Below are 13,870 nucleotides of genomic sequence, written 5' to 3'. Positions count from 1 at the left end.
AAAAAAAAAAAAAAAAAAAACACATCATAGTAAAACCAATACCTTCTCAGCTTCGCATCGAAGCTAATTATCGATAATAATTTAATCAGATTAATGTTGCCTATTATATAACAAAAATAATTTATTATTCAAATAATAAATTAATGATGAATTTTTATTTTAAATTTGAATCTTTAACACAATTTTGAAATTCATTAATTGATAGTATAAATAAATTATAAAAACAAAATGTTTAGAATTTTTATTCTATTACATCATCAAATTAAAAATAGAGATTCCCATTAAAGAAAGTAAAAGTTTAGATTATATTTATCCCTGAAGAGATGAGAAAATATAATTCAACTACATATTATTTTAATCAAACTTATATTATTTTTAAAAATCGAAAATATTCAATAGTTTATGAGAAAATGAGTCTCTTATACTTAATCGATCATCCTGTATTTGAAAAAAATATTTAAGTATTTTATAATATTTAAACTTTAGATATTTTTTATACCAGACTGTAATTTATAAACATCAATTGTACTTTAAATTGAANGATATTTTTTATACCAGACTGTAATTTATAAACATCAATTGTACTTTAAATTGAAATGCTTAAAAAATAAAATTAATTTAGTTTTGTTTATGAAAAACCGATCAATGTTTATGGTAATAACGAATTAATGATGCAAAGCTTTTTAAAATAAAAACATAGGACTCATTTAATTATATTTCCACCCCATTCGGCATCTTGTAAGCCACCCCGAAACTTCTGTTAGATATTACTTCAGGGTAAACTACCAAAAAATCTACTGATAAAGAGAATAATAAATTATAATTTAATTTATGTCAATTAATAGCGGTACATTAATGGACGTATTGTGAACTCGTCGCAGATTTATAAGTGGCAGATATCTTTACATTAAAAACTACTGATAAAATTGCCAAAATATATTAATCGTTTAGCATACAAAAGTTTGAAAACTATATGTCTGATATAGCTCATAATTTATTAACTATAGGTTATTATTATATTTTAATTTAATATTTATAAAGTATAAACTAATTGACTTGTAAAATATGAAGTTCGATATATTTAATGATATAGATTGAGTAAATAATATTTTATTTTCATGTATTACTCTGTAAAATATTTTAATTTTTTTATTTTACTTTAAAATAATTATAATTGCATTTTAAATCAGAGCTAGAATATAATTTCGAATTTTAACAGTTTTTCTTATATTTAGTAAATTCATCTACATCAAATTTTGTTTTAGTACATATTGATAAAATAGTTACAGAAACCAAAAATATTATAAGACCACCTTTAAAACTTAAATTAAACTTTTGACTTTAAAAAATTTTAAATTTGATTAAAGTTTTAAAAGTGTTTTATAATATTTTATGTATTCTACAATTATTAGCCTTAAAAATTCTTATAGAAAATTCGATTTACATCAACTAAATTACTAGATATAATAAATTATTGAGTTCATTTCATAAAAAGAAGAATTGATATTGTGTAGTAATATAATATGTTTGCGTGTTTATATAATGATAAATATAATTAAATAAGTATTAGTCATCATTTTATAATTAAATTTTTTAATTAATTTTTTGAGTACCTAATAATAAAACATTAAAAATTGATATTTAATGTCAGATTTGAGCATTTTTTTATATATAACAGTTATAAATATATTTTATCAAATATAAAAATTAAATATGTCAAAAATAAATATGAAATGCAACTATAAAATTATTATGCTACGATTTGACAATAAATAAATAAATAAATATGTAATACAAAGTATTAAGAAGTCTTGTCATTTTAGTTATAGTGTTGACTTCATGATACACTATTAATTAAAAATATGAATATAATTATGAAAATTTGAGATGATTGTTGATGAAGTTTATGAATTAGTTAATTTTTACAGAGCTTCATCTCTAGGACCGGTTTCATGATGGACTCCTGTAACAATTGGTGAAGACGCTGAAGGAGTCATTGATGGTGCCCTTATCTGTGCTCGGTAGGCAGCCAATTGTGGGTAAGGCATTTCAGGTTGTGCTATGCTTCGTGCATACGGCGCAGAGTTGTCTGAATAACTACCAAAGGTATCAACAGCTCCGGGAGCACCATATTGGTGGGGGTGAGACAGCACTGGCTGTTTAACAATTTCGTATGTTGTTTTAGAGGAGCCACTGTGACCACCACTGAAAAGTTTTTTGAATGCGACTAGGAGAGCTAACGTGAGTGCAATTTTGCTTACTAAAAGAGCTTTAGCAGCTAGTAGAGCAAGTGCTTTATATGCCATAGCTAACAATCCGCCTTTAAGCATCATCATATACATATGACCTCCTTTATCCTTTTTCTTTTTACGACCTATTAACATAAACAAGAAACTATTAGATCTAACGAAATAACTTTCGTTATATTTAGTTATACTGCTTGTTCTCACAATATTGTAAATTGAGTTTAAAAAGAAATTTTTATAGTATATCACAATTTTTTAAACGGAAAATAGTTAATAGTGGATAAATGTTGTGAATATATAATATTAATTAATGAAATTATTTCTAATGATAAAAGTTATTAATCATATTTTTGATAAATTTATACATTTTAAATTATTATTAAAGTATGCTGTATACACTTTTTTATTAGTTTATTCAAGATGCTATTACAATTACCATCTAGATATACACCATCGTCAAAGTCTCTTCCTTCTGCTGACAATGACTCAGGCATGGTCAACTGAAGAGATCTAGATCTGGCAAACTTTGATATTTTGTCAAACAACATAGAGTCGACCTTTTTGCTGAATTCTTCTGAGTTTTCTGGCACAACGTTTTCGGCAACATTACCATGTTCAACATCCAAAGATCTGCCCTTTACTTCTGTTTTTTTCACTAATGAAATACCTAAAATATAATCATTTTTAAACTCGTATCTAGAAAATTGGAATGAAAATATTCTTCAATAAACCCTAAACAAAATTTTGGTTTAAAGTATAATTTATTTCATTTAGATACTAAAACTAATCGATTACTAATTGTTTTTCACTTTATACAGTAGATAAGTACTGATTCGAAAAAATAATAATTAATAAATATACTAACCTTATGTATTTTACAAATAAAGGGTAAGTTTTTACGTGAATTTTCTTTAAAATTGAGTGTACTAAAAATTATTAAATATATACGGTCTATTTACCATGGTCAATTATTCTTGAAAGATTGTCTATATATTATCTTATGATCTAATATTAGACAACTAAAATTGATTTCATTGATATAAAAACACTGTCTTCTAGGTCAATACTCATTGGTGCATGAAAAAGGAGACCCCATACTAAGTATTAGTAAGATGTGTTCGTAAGTTATGTTTTGAAGCATGAAAACATTAAGGTTTTTTATAATTTGGACAATTTAAAAATAAAATAGATAAACCAATTGAAATCTTGTAGTATGATAAAATAATGTTCAGTCTATCTTTTAACACTTAAGTTGGTTCTTAAATGATAATTAATAAATTATAAGTATTTAAAAATTAAAAATATTTAGTTAAAAAGTATAGACTTAATAAAATCAATTATTCTGCATACAATTTAAAGAAATATAATAAACACATTTAAATATTTTATACTTATAGAACGGATAACAGTAAAATTAAAGATGAGTAGGTTGTTTATCACTGTATTTAATTGTTGTACTTTTTCAACACTCATCCTGTTGATTTTAAGTAGTTATCATCATTAAAAGAATGCCGTTACTTCGGAATTATTTTTAAAAATAAATTGGTAAGAATTTTAGTTATTAATCACCGCATGATATGTTACTGTCTAAAGTAGTATTGTTTAGCATTATGGTGTTAAATTAATGCTTAAATCATTTCTACTAAGTATATAATTGTTACTTACCATCCATTAGCTGAATATTTTCTATTTGTGTGGCTCTATCCAACATCCTTAAAGCCCTTCCCTTTAAGCATACAATTGTATCCTGTTGGTTAGAACACTGTCTGTATGCATTAAAAAGCATACGGAAGCCAGAAACTTCAGAAGGATTTCCCAAAGATTGGGGTGGAGGTGCTTCTGATATGACCATACATATCATTGAACTTAATAGAACAAACCTAGAATCATATTTAAATTGATACAATTACCCAATTTCTTCTCCCCTAAATATTTTTTTAAATTTGTTTTTACGATTCATTGTGGTCTATCCCAAAGAAAAGGTTTTTGACCATGTATATTGTAGGACACGTGTAAAGTCCGTAACCAGAAAGAGGATGATGGCTATAAATACTAAAGTGCTCTATGACTCATCAACAGGGCACCGATTTTCTTAAATAATTATTTTTAGTAATATTTATGAATATAGATATGAATAAAATAAATAGGTTATCTTACACGAAAATTAAAACTTTTTATAAAAAATCATCAAATATTGAGAACATGTTAATCATTTGCGTTTATCAGATAAATTCATTTACAAAACAGACAATAATTGGAATTATTTTTTTTTTCATTATTTAAAATAATAAGGTAAGTTATTCGGTTCCTCAAATACAAAACTATTTGATAGTACTTTCACTGAATAATTACTTTGATGAGAGTTTATTTAAATTTATTTGTAATACACATTGTTCTAGCTAGTATTCTATTATCTTACAAACACGTTATATAATTATTAAATTTATTCATAACTTTAAATAAATTTTTTAGTATTATTTATTCAGTAAATCAGTATTTTTTTTTATATTCATTAAAAACTATTAGTTATTTATTTTGTATATACAGAGTGTTTCAGACTTAACTAACAATGCTTTTAACTCCTGATGTAATTATAATTTTTTTGGTATTTTTTTTTTCAAACAATTATTGCCTTCTTAACTACATCAAAATAGTTTTTTATATTATTTTATCACTTATATAAAAATAAAAATAAAATGTTGAAATTTAGCTTCCGTACAAAAACTTTTTTGTATGGATGATTTGATAACAATTTTAGGACAAGTACTCATTGAGTTACAAATATATTAATATATAGAGTATATATAGAACGTGAATAAACTATACGTTCACCAGTACGACCTGCGCCCACCTGCGCTATATACTCACTCCATGTATTAAAATACTTGTAACTTACTTACTAATTAGTAGATTTTGTATATTCATGAAGTACATTAAATTTTGTTGATGAAATTTATTATTTCAGTAAAAAGTACATTAGAGCAGTATATCATAAAAAGAAAATTGTAATTTATTATTTGAATCCCTGTGGTTTGGGGATAAGAATACTTCCCCTCTGCTAGTCGTAAGAGGCGACTAATGAGGTTGTGTTAGGTCGATAGCCGGTGTAAAACTTTATCAAAAAGTATTTGGTGCCATAAACAGAAATTAGGCGGAATGTTCCATCTCGTATGTACGCGGGGACAATAGACGACCAAATAGTTGTGATAAATGTGAGGAGAAAGAAGTAATTTCTTCTTTAAATACAAATTATTCAAATGTTTTTATGTCTAATCGAAAACCTAATTATTTTGTTATTTGATCTATTTTTATATTTAAATTGTTTATAATTGAAACATAAACCGATTCTAATAATATTTGTTTATTTAAAGAAAATTTCTAAGTATTATTTCGATTTAACTTTGTGAAATTATCCGTTAGTACTGCACTAAACGAATAAAGTAGTATGTTAATCTTGAAATGAGCATAATAAAGCATCGATATATTTTTTTGGATAAACAGTGTATTATGGAAATAGAAAGTTAATGTTTTGATTTCATGCATTTAAAATTTTTTCAAACATTTATTTAAAAATAATACTGAACTTCACGGTAGATGGTTTCAGTGTGTCGAATGTGCTACATGTGTAACTATTGTCACACGAATAACAAAACATAATGATGACCACGTTGATTTGTAAAACGGTTGAAATAAAGTCCCTAAAAATCACGTTTACAATAATTATTTAATGCTGACCTATGTTTAAATACCGAAACATTTAACACAATGATTACATGGTCTGATTTGTGAACAACTGACTCATAGATATTCATAATAAGTTTTAGATTGTATACTTGCAGATAATTTTAAGATATGTGTGGGTATCTATTTATAGTATTAAAATGACTACCAAGTATTATTCAATGTTTTCATTCATACATATAGGTGACAAAGCATTGTTATTGTTTTTTTTTTATAACTACTATTCTTTAACTACAGCATTAATTAATCACAAAAATCTTATTTCAACGTAAATTATCATTATACCTCTCCGCAGGTTAAAATCATTTTCTTGCATGGGTATTATATGCGTACCGAGTTCATTGGGCCAATACCTCAGGTGTGGTAAGACAAATACATTCTGAGCTTTTGTTTTTAAGGAAGTGAATACGAAATGGAGAATGTACCAACATTATTAAGTTTTACTATGAACTCGCTCTTATTATGCATATTATTGATTTTACACTAATTATAAATGTATATATCCGAATTATTTTGTTGTAGGTTATACATAAACTATACTTAAATGAAATTTTCAGTAGTGAAACATAACTATATAATTTAAAAATTATCCTAAGCATTTTTGAATAAGGACGATTGCTTCTTTAAGACCATATGAGTATTCACCAGCTTCTTCGAAAACATTTACTTCACATGTGAATTAGCAAAGAAGTATTTATGTCTCATTGTCCCATTTTTTTTATTCAGAGGCATTGTTAGCTAGTTTGATGTAAAAAATGTTGAGACATGACTTCAAAACAATATGGAGGTATAATTTTTTCTTCTTTGTTACCATAATTGACAAATAGTCATTACGAATGAAATGGAATTAAACCAGTACGAATTGTGAGAATTTAAGAAATTAAAAATACATTTTAGTGGTAACATTCACACAAAAATTAAATTCGAATAGGACACGTCAGTTATAGTTATAATTAACTTTATCGGACGTTACTAGAAATTTACAAATTTTTGAACCTAAAACGTTAAGCAGATTTGACTTAATTATTTTGATTTTTTATTTTTACTAAAAGTGTTATTTTTTCAGAAAATTTGAATATTTAAAATGTATGCATAATTTTAACATTAAAATTTTTAGTACAAATAAATACTTGAATATCTTTATACATATAGTTTAAGTATTTTTAACATCCTAAAATTGTGATCAAGTAATTTTTGATAATTTATGATTGATTGCTAAATATCCGATTATATAATTTAATAATTATCTTATTTTAGTATATTTTCAAAATAAATACGACAGGAAATAAAACTTTACTAACTAACGATAAAAGTAATAAGTAAATCATAATTTTTATTTTATACACAAAATCGTAGTAAATGATTTATAGAACACATTGCATTTATTTAATATTACCAGTAGGTATTTAAATTTTTTTTTTTGAAAGTTGGTATTTAACATAAAATGCCAGATTTTGAATTATTATATAATTTATAAATAAATACTAAAATTCTTAATTTATTAAATTACCACGTTAATTAAATAATAATATATCTATTGAATTTTAAAAAGTGTATATTTCATATTATTTTTATTTTGTTAATAAATTTTGAACAATGAATTATTATTAATTAAATGTTGTTTTAAAGAGAAAAGTTTTTCAAATATTTAATTTGATAGCTTAAAAGATTAATAGTGTTATTTGCACTTTACAAACAAAACAAAATAGTATTTATTTATCGATTCAAATAGGTTTTGCAGTTTTTTTGTAATTTTATTAAAATTATCTAAAATTTATAAACTATTTTTTGAAACTATAAATACTATAATAAGTGTAATTATAAATCATGTAGAAATCACATGGATTAAATTTTTAAAATACTATAATGAATTACCCATTAACTTCTATTAAAAACAACTTATAATTCATAAATTTAAGAATTATCTGCTATTGAATAAGAGTGGTAATATTTAATCTGTAAAAATATTTGCTATATTAAAAACTATAACAATGAATTATTTTTAAAAATTTTGGACGTTTAGTTTTTTCTTACAATTCGTTTTTTGGATTAAAATGAATGTTAGATGGAAATTTCAAATTAATACATAGAAAATTTTAGTATTGCCTGGTTTGTATTTGATCATTAAATGACTACAGGTAATGATTTTTTTTTTTAATAAATTATATGATTTAAAAAAAATTAAACAAAAATTGTTTATCAGCTATTATAATTTCATTTAAATCAGCTGTTTATGAAAGAATTTAGTTGATAAGTAATAAGTCTTCGTGTGATTGACTTTCAATTGATGTAACTACTGTTCACAAATGCTAATTTAAAATTATTAAGTTCTCAACACTCTTTAAACCATTTTTTGTTTTTAACTTTGAAGAGAAGAATCCATGTAGTTTTAATTTAAAATGTAATGCGTCCTGGTCAAATTTAAATGACAATATTAGAAATAAAATACGTAATATGAACACTTCCAAGTTTGCACAGCAATAATAATGTACGACCATAACCGTAATTAGTAAGGTATTATATTAGTAACTATTTAACATATTAAATTTACCATAATACTGAGGTATCCATGTTAGCTGTTCAGTTGCGATGGAAAATTGCGAGGAACTACGGACGGTTGGTCACTGATGACTGAACGATGATTTCACGTTGGTCTCTCGTTTTATTTGGCTGTTCTTCAGTCGGGGGACGCTGTCATTTTCCTCACGGGTCCATGCGAGGGGCACACGCTAAAATTTAACAATATGTTAGGTGCCAAAGAAGATGGTGATCCCAAATGTGGTGGTGGTATGCAGGTGACGAAGAAGGTAATAGGTAGTAACAGAGCGTAAATAAAGAAAAGTGCTCTACTTGGCTGTTTGATAAAATTATATGCCATCCATTGAATTATCTCAACGGCCTTGTGTAAATAATATTAGGTGAAAATCGTTTACATGTTATTATCAATATTATAATTTTTTTTTTAACTTATTATTATTATTTTTTTTTAAGTGCTAAAGTGTTGTATAATAATTGTTGTGCACAATCAGAAACACGTGCGTATTTTAATGGCCTATTCCAATGAAAGTTTACTGAAGTTAAAGAAATGGAAACTGTAACTCTTATCATAAGTATATTATTGATATAAAAAATTATTAATTAACATATAGATCGTCTTCGAAAACATTTTGCTGGCGAAAAAGAATGTTACATTTTGGCGATAAATTAATTAGTTATGGAGTATTCAATTAACAAAATATAACTGAATTTTTTTAATTCTGAGCTAATTATATAAATCAACGTTACGAGTTTAGTTTTCTATACTGCTGCTAAAACCTTAAAATTTTTAATTAAATAGTTTTGTTTCAAAAGCTACAAAATTACCAACTAAACTTAGCGGATTTTAGTGTTAGGTATTTGGAATTATTATTTTTAGATAAATCTTAAATAATTTAAATTATAATAATATCTATCTATAATTACTTAAATTATATCACTCTCAAGAAATCAATTTTTATTTTAATCAACTAAATGTTCAAATACAACAAAAAAGTACTTATCCAAATTTGCAAAATTGAATTAGAAATTGTATATCACTTGTTTGCGATAAATGATACAAAAAAGAAAATGTTAATAGTATTAACATTTAAGTATTAACTTAATATGCTTGATTGTCATATTCAAAATACAAAATTGTAAACAATTTTTTTCTGAAAACTTTTTTTTTTTTTTTTTAATTGTGTTGTTACTATTGCAAAAGTCATATTGTGCGTATTGTTTTCTTATAGTATAAGATATCCTGAGTTAAATTCTTTCAAAAAATATATTTTAAATTTTTATAATTTAATCAGGATTTATATATATATATATCCAAGAACTTTGGAACTACAACAAGGACAAATAAAAATTAAAAAGCCTTTTTATTTAGTATCTTGATTAGTACTAATTTTTTTTTTATTGGCCACTTATGGTTTATTCTATTATAAGAAAATTAGTTAAAAAACAATCTAATCACTAAATTTAACGATAAACATGAAGAAATTATTACAAAAAAATGTTTCCTCTTAAAAAATACTTTGATGATTTGTTAATTCATTACGAGATTTATTGCATTCAGTTGATTTATGCTATTTCCATTTTTATGTCTAAATTCTAAAAAATGTATACATATTGATTTTTATAATGAGCTGGTAGATGATATAAATTTTTACGAATAGTTGTCTCATTGATGTTTATTTTCATAGGTACTATTATTTAGAAAGAGTAGCTTTAGTTTCATAAACAGTCAAAAATAAAATACTTATTCCTTTTAATAAAATAAGATAGGATTTGTTTTAATTTAAAATTCTAAAACTAATATTTGAATTTTTTGTTTGTTGTTTACAGACTTCTTCAATAGCTGGACATTAAAGTTTTCTTATTTTCTTTTTTTATAAAACTGAAAGCGATTTTTCTTTTTAGAATCTTAAATATATGATACATCCTAGAAACAGCTACGCACGTACGCATTGTCTAAGATGTCCGGAATTTGCTTAATGGCCCAGGTTTTTTGGCATGAGGCTAGGTAACAATAGTCAGCTAAGTCAATAAACGGGCCGTTATTATTGTTATTATGAAAAGTGCCTTCGCTTTGTTACTAAAGTGTGTCGAGATCATCCTGATTGTCGTTGATTAAATATCTCGTGGTCTGATATATTCTCAATAGTATCATGCAAATTTGTAAAAAAAAAACTGTCACTAAAATAATGTACTTACCTAGAAAAATACTGTAAGTTAATCATTAAATTAACTATTGACTATGAATTTAATAACATGTCAAGCACAACAAGTTATTTAAACCAAAAAATGCGATCATGTCAGATAACTATTATATATTTAGCTCGTATTACTTATAAATATTAATAATTAAGTATAAACAATGTATATAAAATAGTAATTCCGATTATATTTAATTATGAGCACTTCCTTAAAATGGTAAATTAAATGAACGTTTAATACGTCTACTAAAATACCATTGACCAAGGACATTAGCAGAAAAATTTCTCAGTGATGCCAAAATTATTGATAACATTTTAAGCTATAGAGGCAATTCCCCTCTTCCCAAGGGCTAGATAGTCGTAGACCCCCTTTTCCACACCACGGAATTTATACGGCAACCTAATTTTTTTTAAAAATGGTATTTTTACAAAATTATGAGAAAGAAAAATAAGGTCATAAAAATACATACTATAAAATTTTATTTAACCTTAAATGTTTAAATTTTCCCTTAAATTATTTTTATAAATGCGTCTGCTATACACCTGATTAATATCAATCAATATACCTAACTTACAACACCTTCTATCAACCAAAGTCTTCTCCTTAGACAACGTTCATTAACCACTCTATACGTAAAATAAAATCGGTACTCAAACGAAGTATGTTTTACCTGTTCACTAGTGCAAATAATAGTGTACTATATTATAATATATTATATAAATATTCCGTATCTCGACGTTTGTACTTTTTAAATAATTTTATATTTATAATAACGTGACTGCTTAATTTGATAAACATTGTCATCATTAAAAAACGATTTTCGGCTAGTTATAGTATATTTATGGTCAATACTTGATTTAACAACTTCGGAACATTAAAAACGTATATAAAATCAACTACGTGAAAACAAAACATCAATAGTAGTACTTTTTTTTATTCTTAAACATGTATTTTGTCGTGAAGTTGATAATAAAAGTAATATTAATCTTGAAAATGAACATGTATCAAACGAATTCGGCAAAATTATTTCCATTATGTTGTTCAGAAAAAATATCTAATTACACAAATTCAAATTTTATAATTTCTAAAAAATTGACTAATATAGAATCATTAATAACGAACACTGATGTGATTAATGTAGCAGAAAAGTATTATACAACGGATGATAAAAATATAAAAAAAATATTCCCTAGAGAATTCACGGAGAGTTTTAATTGCTTATTAAAACAATGGAACGATAATATTATGAATTTATCATCAACTATTGAAAATCAGTTTCACCATTTATTATCATTTTGGTTGTACAATGGAAATGCAAAACAAAATCAAGTAACAGGTTAATATTTTAGCTACCTATTTTATTGTGTGTTGTAAAGTTATATATTTTAAATATTGAAAATAATATCTACGTTATATGCAAAAATTATTTTTAAAGTATACTAAATTATAATACGCTTTTTTTTAATTTCCTTTTTTAGGAAGAAAAAAATCGAAGTTAAAATATTGGGATAAGGAATTATTGTTTCTCGGCTTAGGAATAAAACTTTTCATTTTTCTACCAATTTTAGCTATGTTAACGGGAAAAGCTATTACAATAAGCTTTGTGTCATTATTAACTATGTTAGGAACAATACTATTTCAAACTCAACCAGAATTTTCTTTTAAGCGAAATGATTATCTGATCAATGACAATTCTCCAACAACTGGTTATTTCATGTAAGATTTAATTGTGAGTAATTTATGGTGATCATTATTTCAATTGGAGTATGCATATTTTTTTTCAAATAAATTATAATTTTAATCATTTAATTTTTGTATCGTTATTATGCCAGAGTACAAAACTTCTTTTATAAATTTCTTAGCCATTGATTATTATTATTATTTTGCTTTAAATATAAATTTTATGTTATATAAAAATTTTTTTAATAAAAATATTAATTAAAAACTTGAAATTTACAATATTTATTTATAAAACAAATATCTTATTATTTAGTAAATGAGTCATGGAAATTAGACATTTTTTATTGAGTAAATAATTTTTATTAGATAATTTTTTTTTAATTTAAACTAAAACTAATAAACCAACAATAATATTTTTAATTAATTTAATAAATTTTGATAACTGATTCCTATCCATTAAACCGTGAAAAAAGAGGATAATGATGTTTGTTGCTGTAAAAGATTTTGTGTGATAGCATTTATTAAAGAAAAACAATAATATCACAGCATAATATTAATTCTAAGTCAAAAAAATATCTAATTATTATTAAACTTTACCAAGTTACAATCATTTTATTTCATAGAATGGGTATGGAACGCAGGCAGAGTATGTATACACCAGTATGTGCTGCACCCAGTTGCGCTACATACTCAATCTATTTAATTACATACTTGTAACTCAATAAATAGTTATCTTAAAATTATTATTGACTCATCAAAAGTTTTTGTAAGAACAATGCTAAAAAATAGCATATTCGAAAAACCAAAAAAAAATTTGAAATAAATTATTTTAATTAAATTTTTTTTTTAATAAGTGATAAATAATAAAAATATGCAACAACTCAGTTTAAGAAGGAAATAGTTATTTAAAAATGTTTCAACGATATTATCATTAGATCATAAGTTGTTACTCTATATAATTTAACCTGTATATTCAATGAAGTTTATACAATATTTATTAAACTGATACTATTTTATAATTTTAATTTTTAATTTATAGTAAAAACAAAAAAGTCATATAACTATTATATTAAAAATTTAACAATGGTACTATAAAAAACTTTTCGATTGGAACACAACATATATAAGATAATCAACCATATAAATAAGACTCTTTTTTTTTTTTTTGAGATATATTAGATAAAATTATTTTAGTTGAAAATACTCTGCAAGCAAATTACCTATATCCTTATCATAAATATTGTACAATTTTTTAAATTACGAATAATGTTTCATCGATTATTCTTTATATAAATCTTCGTATTAGCTATATAGAGTTTCACAAATCTGAGCAACGTGGTAATAGCTGTAATTTTGAATCACAATGAAAAATAGATATCTAATTTTCTTCTTTTCTTCTGTTATATTCTTGATAATCACAATTTTACTTTACCCCGTAAAACTTAAGCAGAGGTGGACACAAATAG

The 13,870-nt window shown here is 24.3% G+C and overlaps 2 protein-coding genes across 2 annotated transcripts; one reads left to right on the top strand and one right to left on the bottom strand.

The window, feature by feature from the left end:
- Positions 1-1,607: 1,607 nt before the first annotated feature.
- Positions 1,608-8,673, bottom strand: LOC126901431 (uncharacterized). The gene is made up of 4 exons (XM_050677865.1): positions 8,539-8,673; positions 3,912-4,126; positions 2,683-2,913; positions 1,608-2,374 (listed from the first exon to the last, which is right to left on the bottom strand). The coding sequence occupies exons 1-4, from the start codon at positions 8,556-8,558 to the stop codon at positions 1,923-1,925; spliced, it is 918 nt and encodes a 305-aa protein (XP_050533822.1). The 5' UTR covers positions 8,559-8,673; the 3' UTR covers positions 1,608-1,922.
- Positions 8,674-11,792: 3,119 nt separating this feature from the next.
- Positions 11,793-12,483, top strand: LOC126901449 (uncharacterized). Its single transcript, XM_050677887.1, has 2 exons — positions 11,793-12,060; positions 12,203-12,483. Exons 1-2 carry the CDS (start codon positions 11,970-11,972, stop codon positions 12,442-12,444), a joined length of 333 nt encoding a protein of 110 aa, XP_050533844.1. The 5' UTR covers positions 11,793-11,969; the 3' UTR covers positions 12,445-12,483.
- Positions 12,484-13,870: the final 1,387 nt, after the last annotated feature.

This window comes from Daktulosphaira vitifoliae, unplaced genomic scaffold (genome assembly GCF_025091365.1).
Source record: "Daktulosphaira vitifoliae isolate Bord-2020 unplaced genomic scaffold, ASM2509136v1 Scaffold_3, whole genome shotgun sequence".
Taxonomy (NCBI): domain Eukaryota; kingdom Metazoa; phylum Arthropoda; class Insecta; order Hemiptera; family Phylloxeridae; genus Daktulosphaira; species Daktulosphaira vitifoliae.
This window is presented reverse-complemented; position numbering and strand designations above follow the sequence as displayed.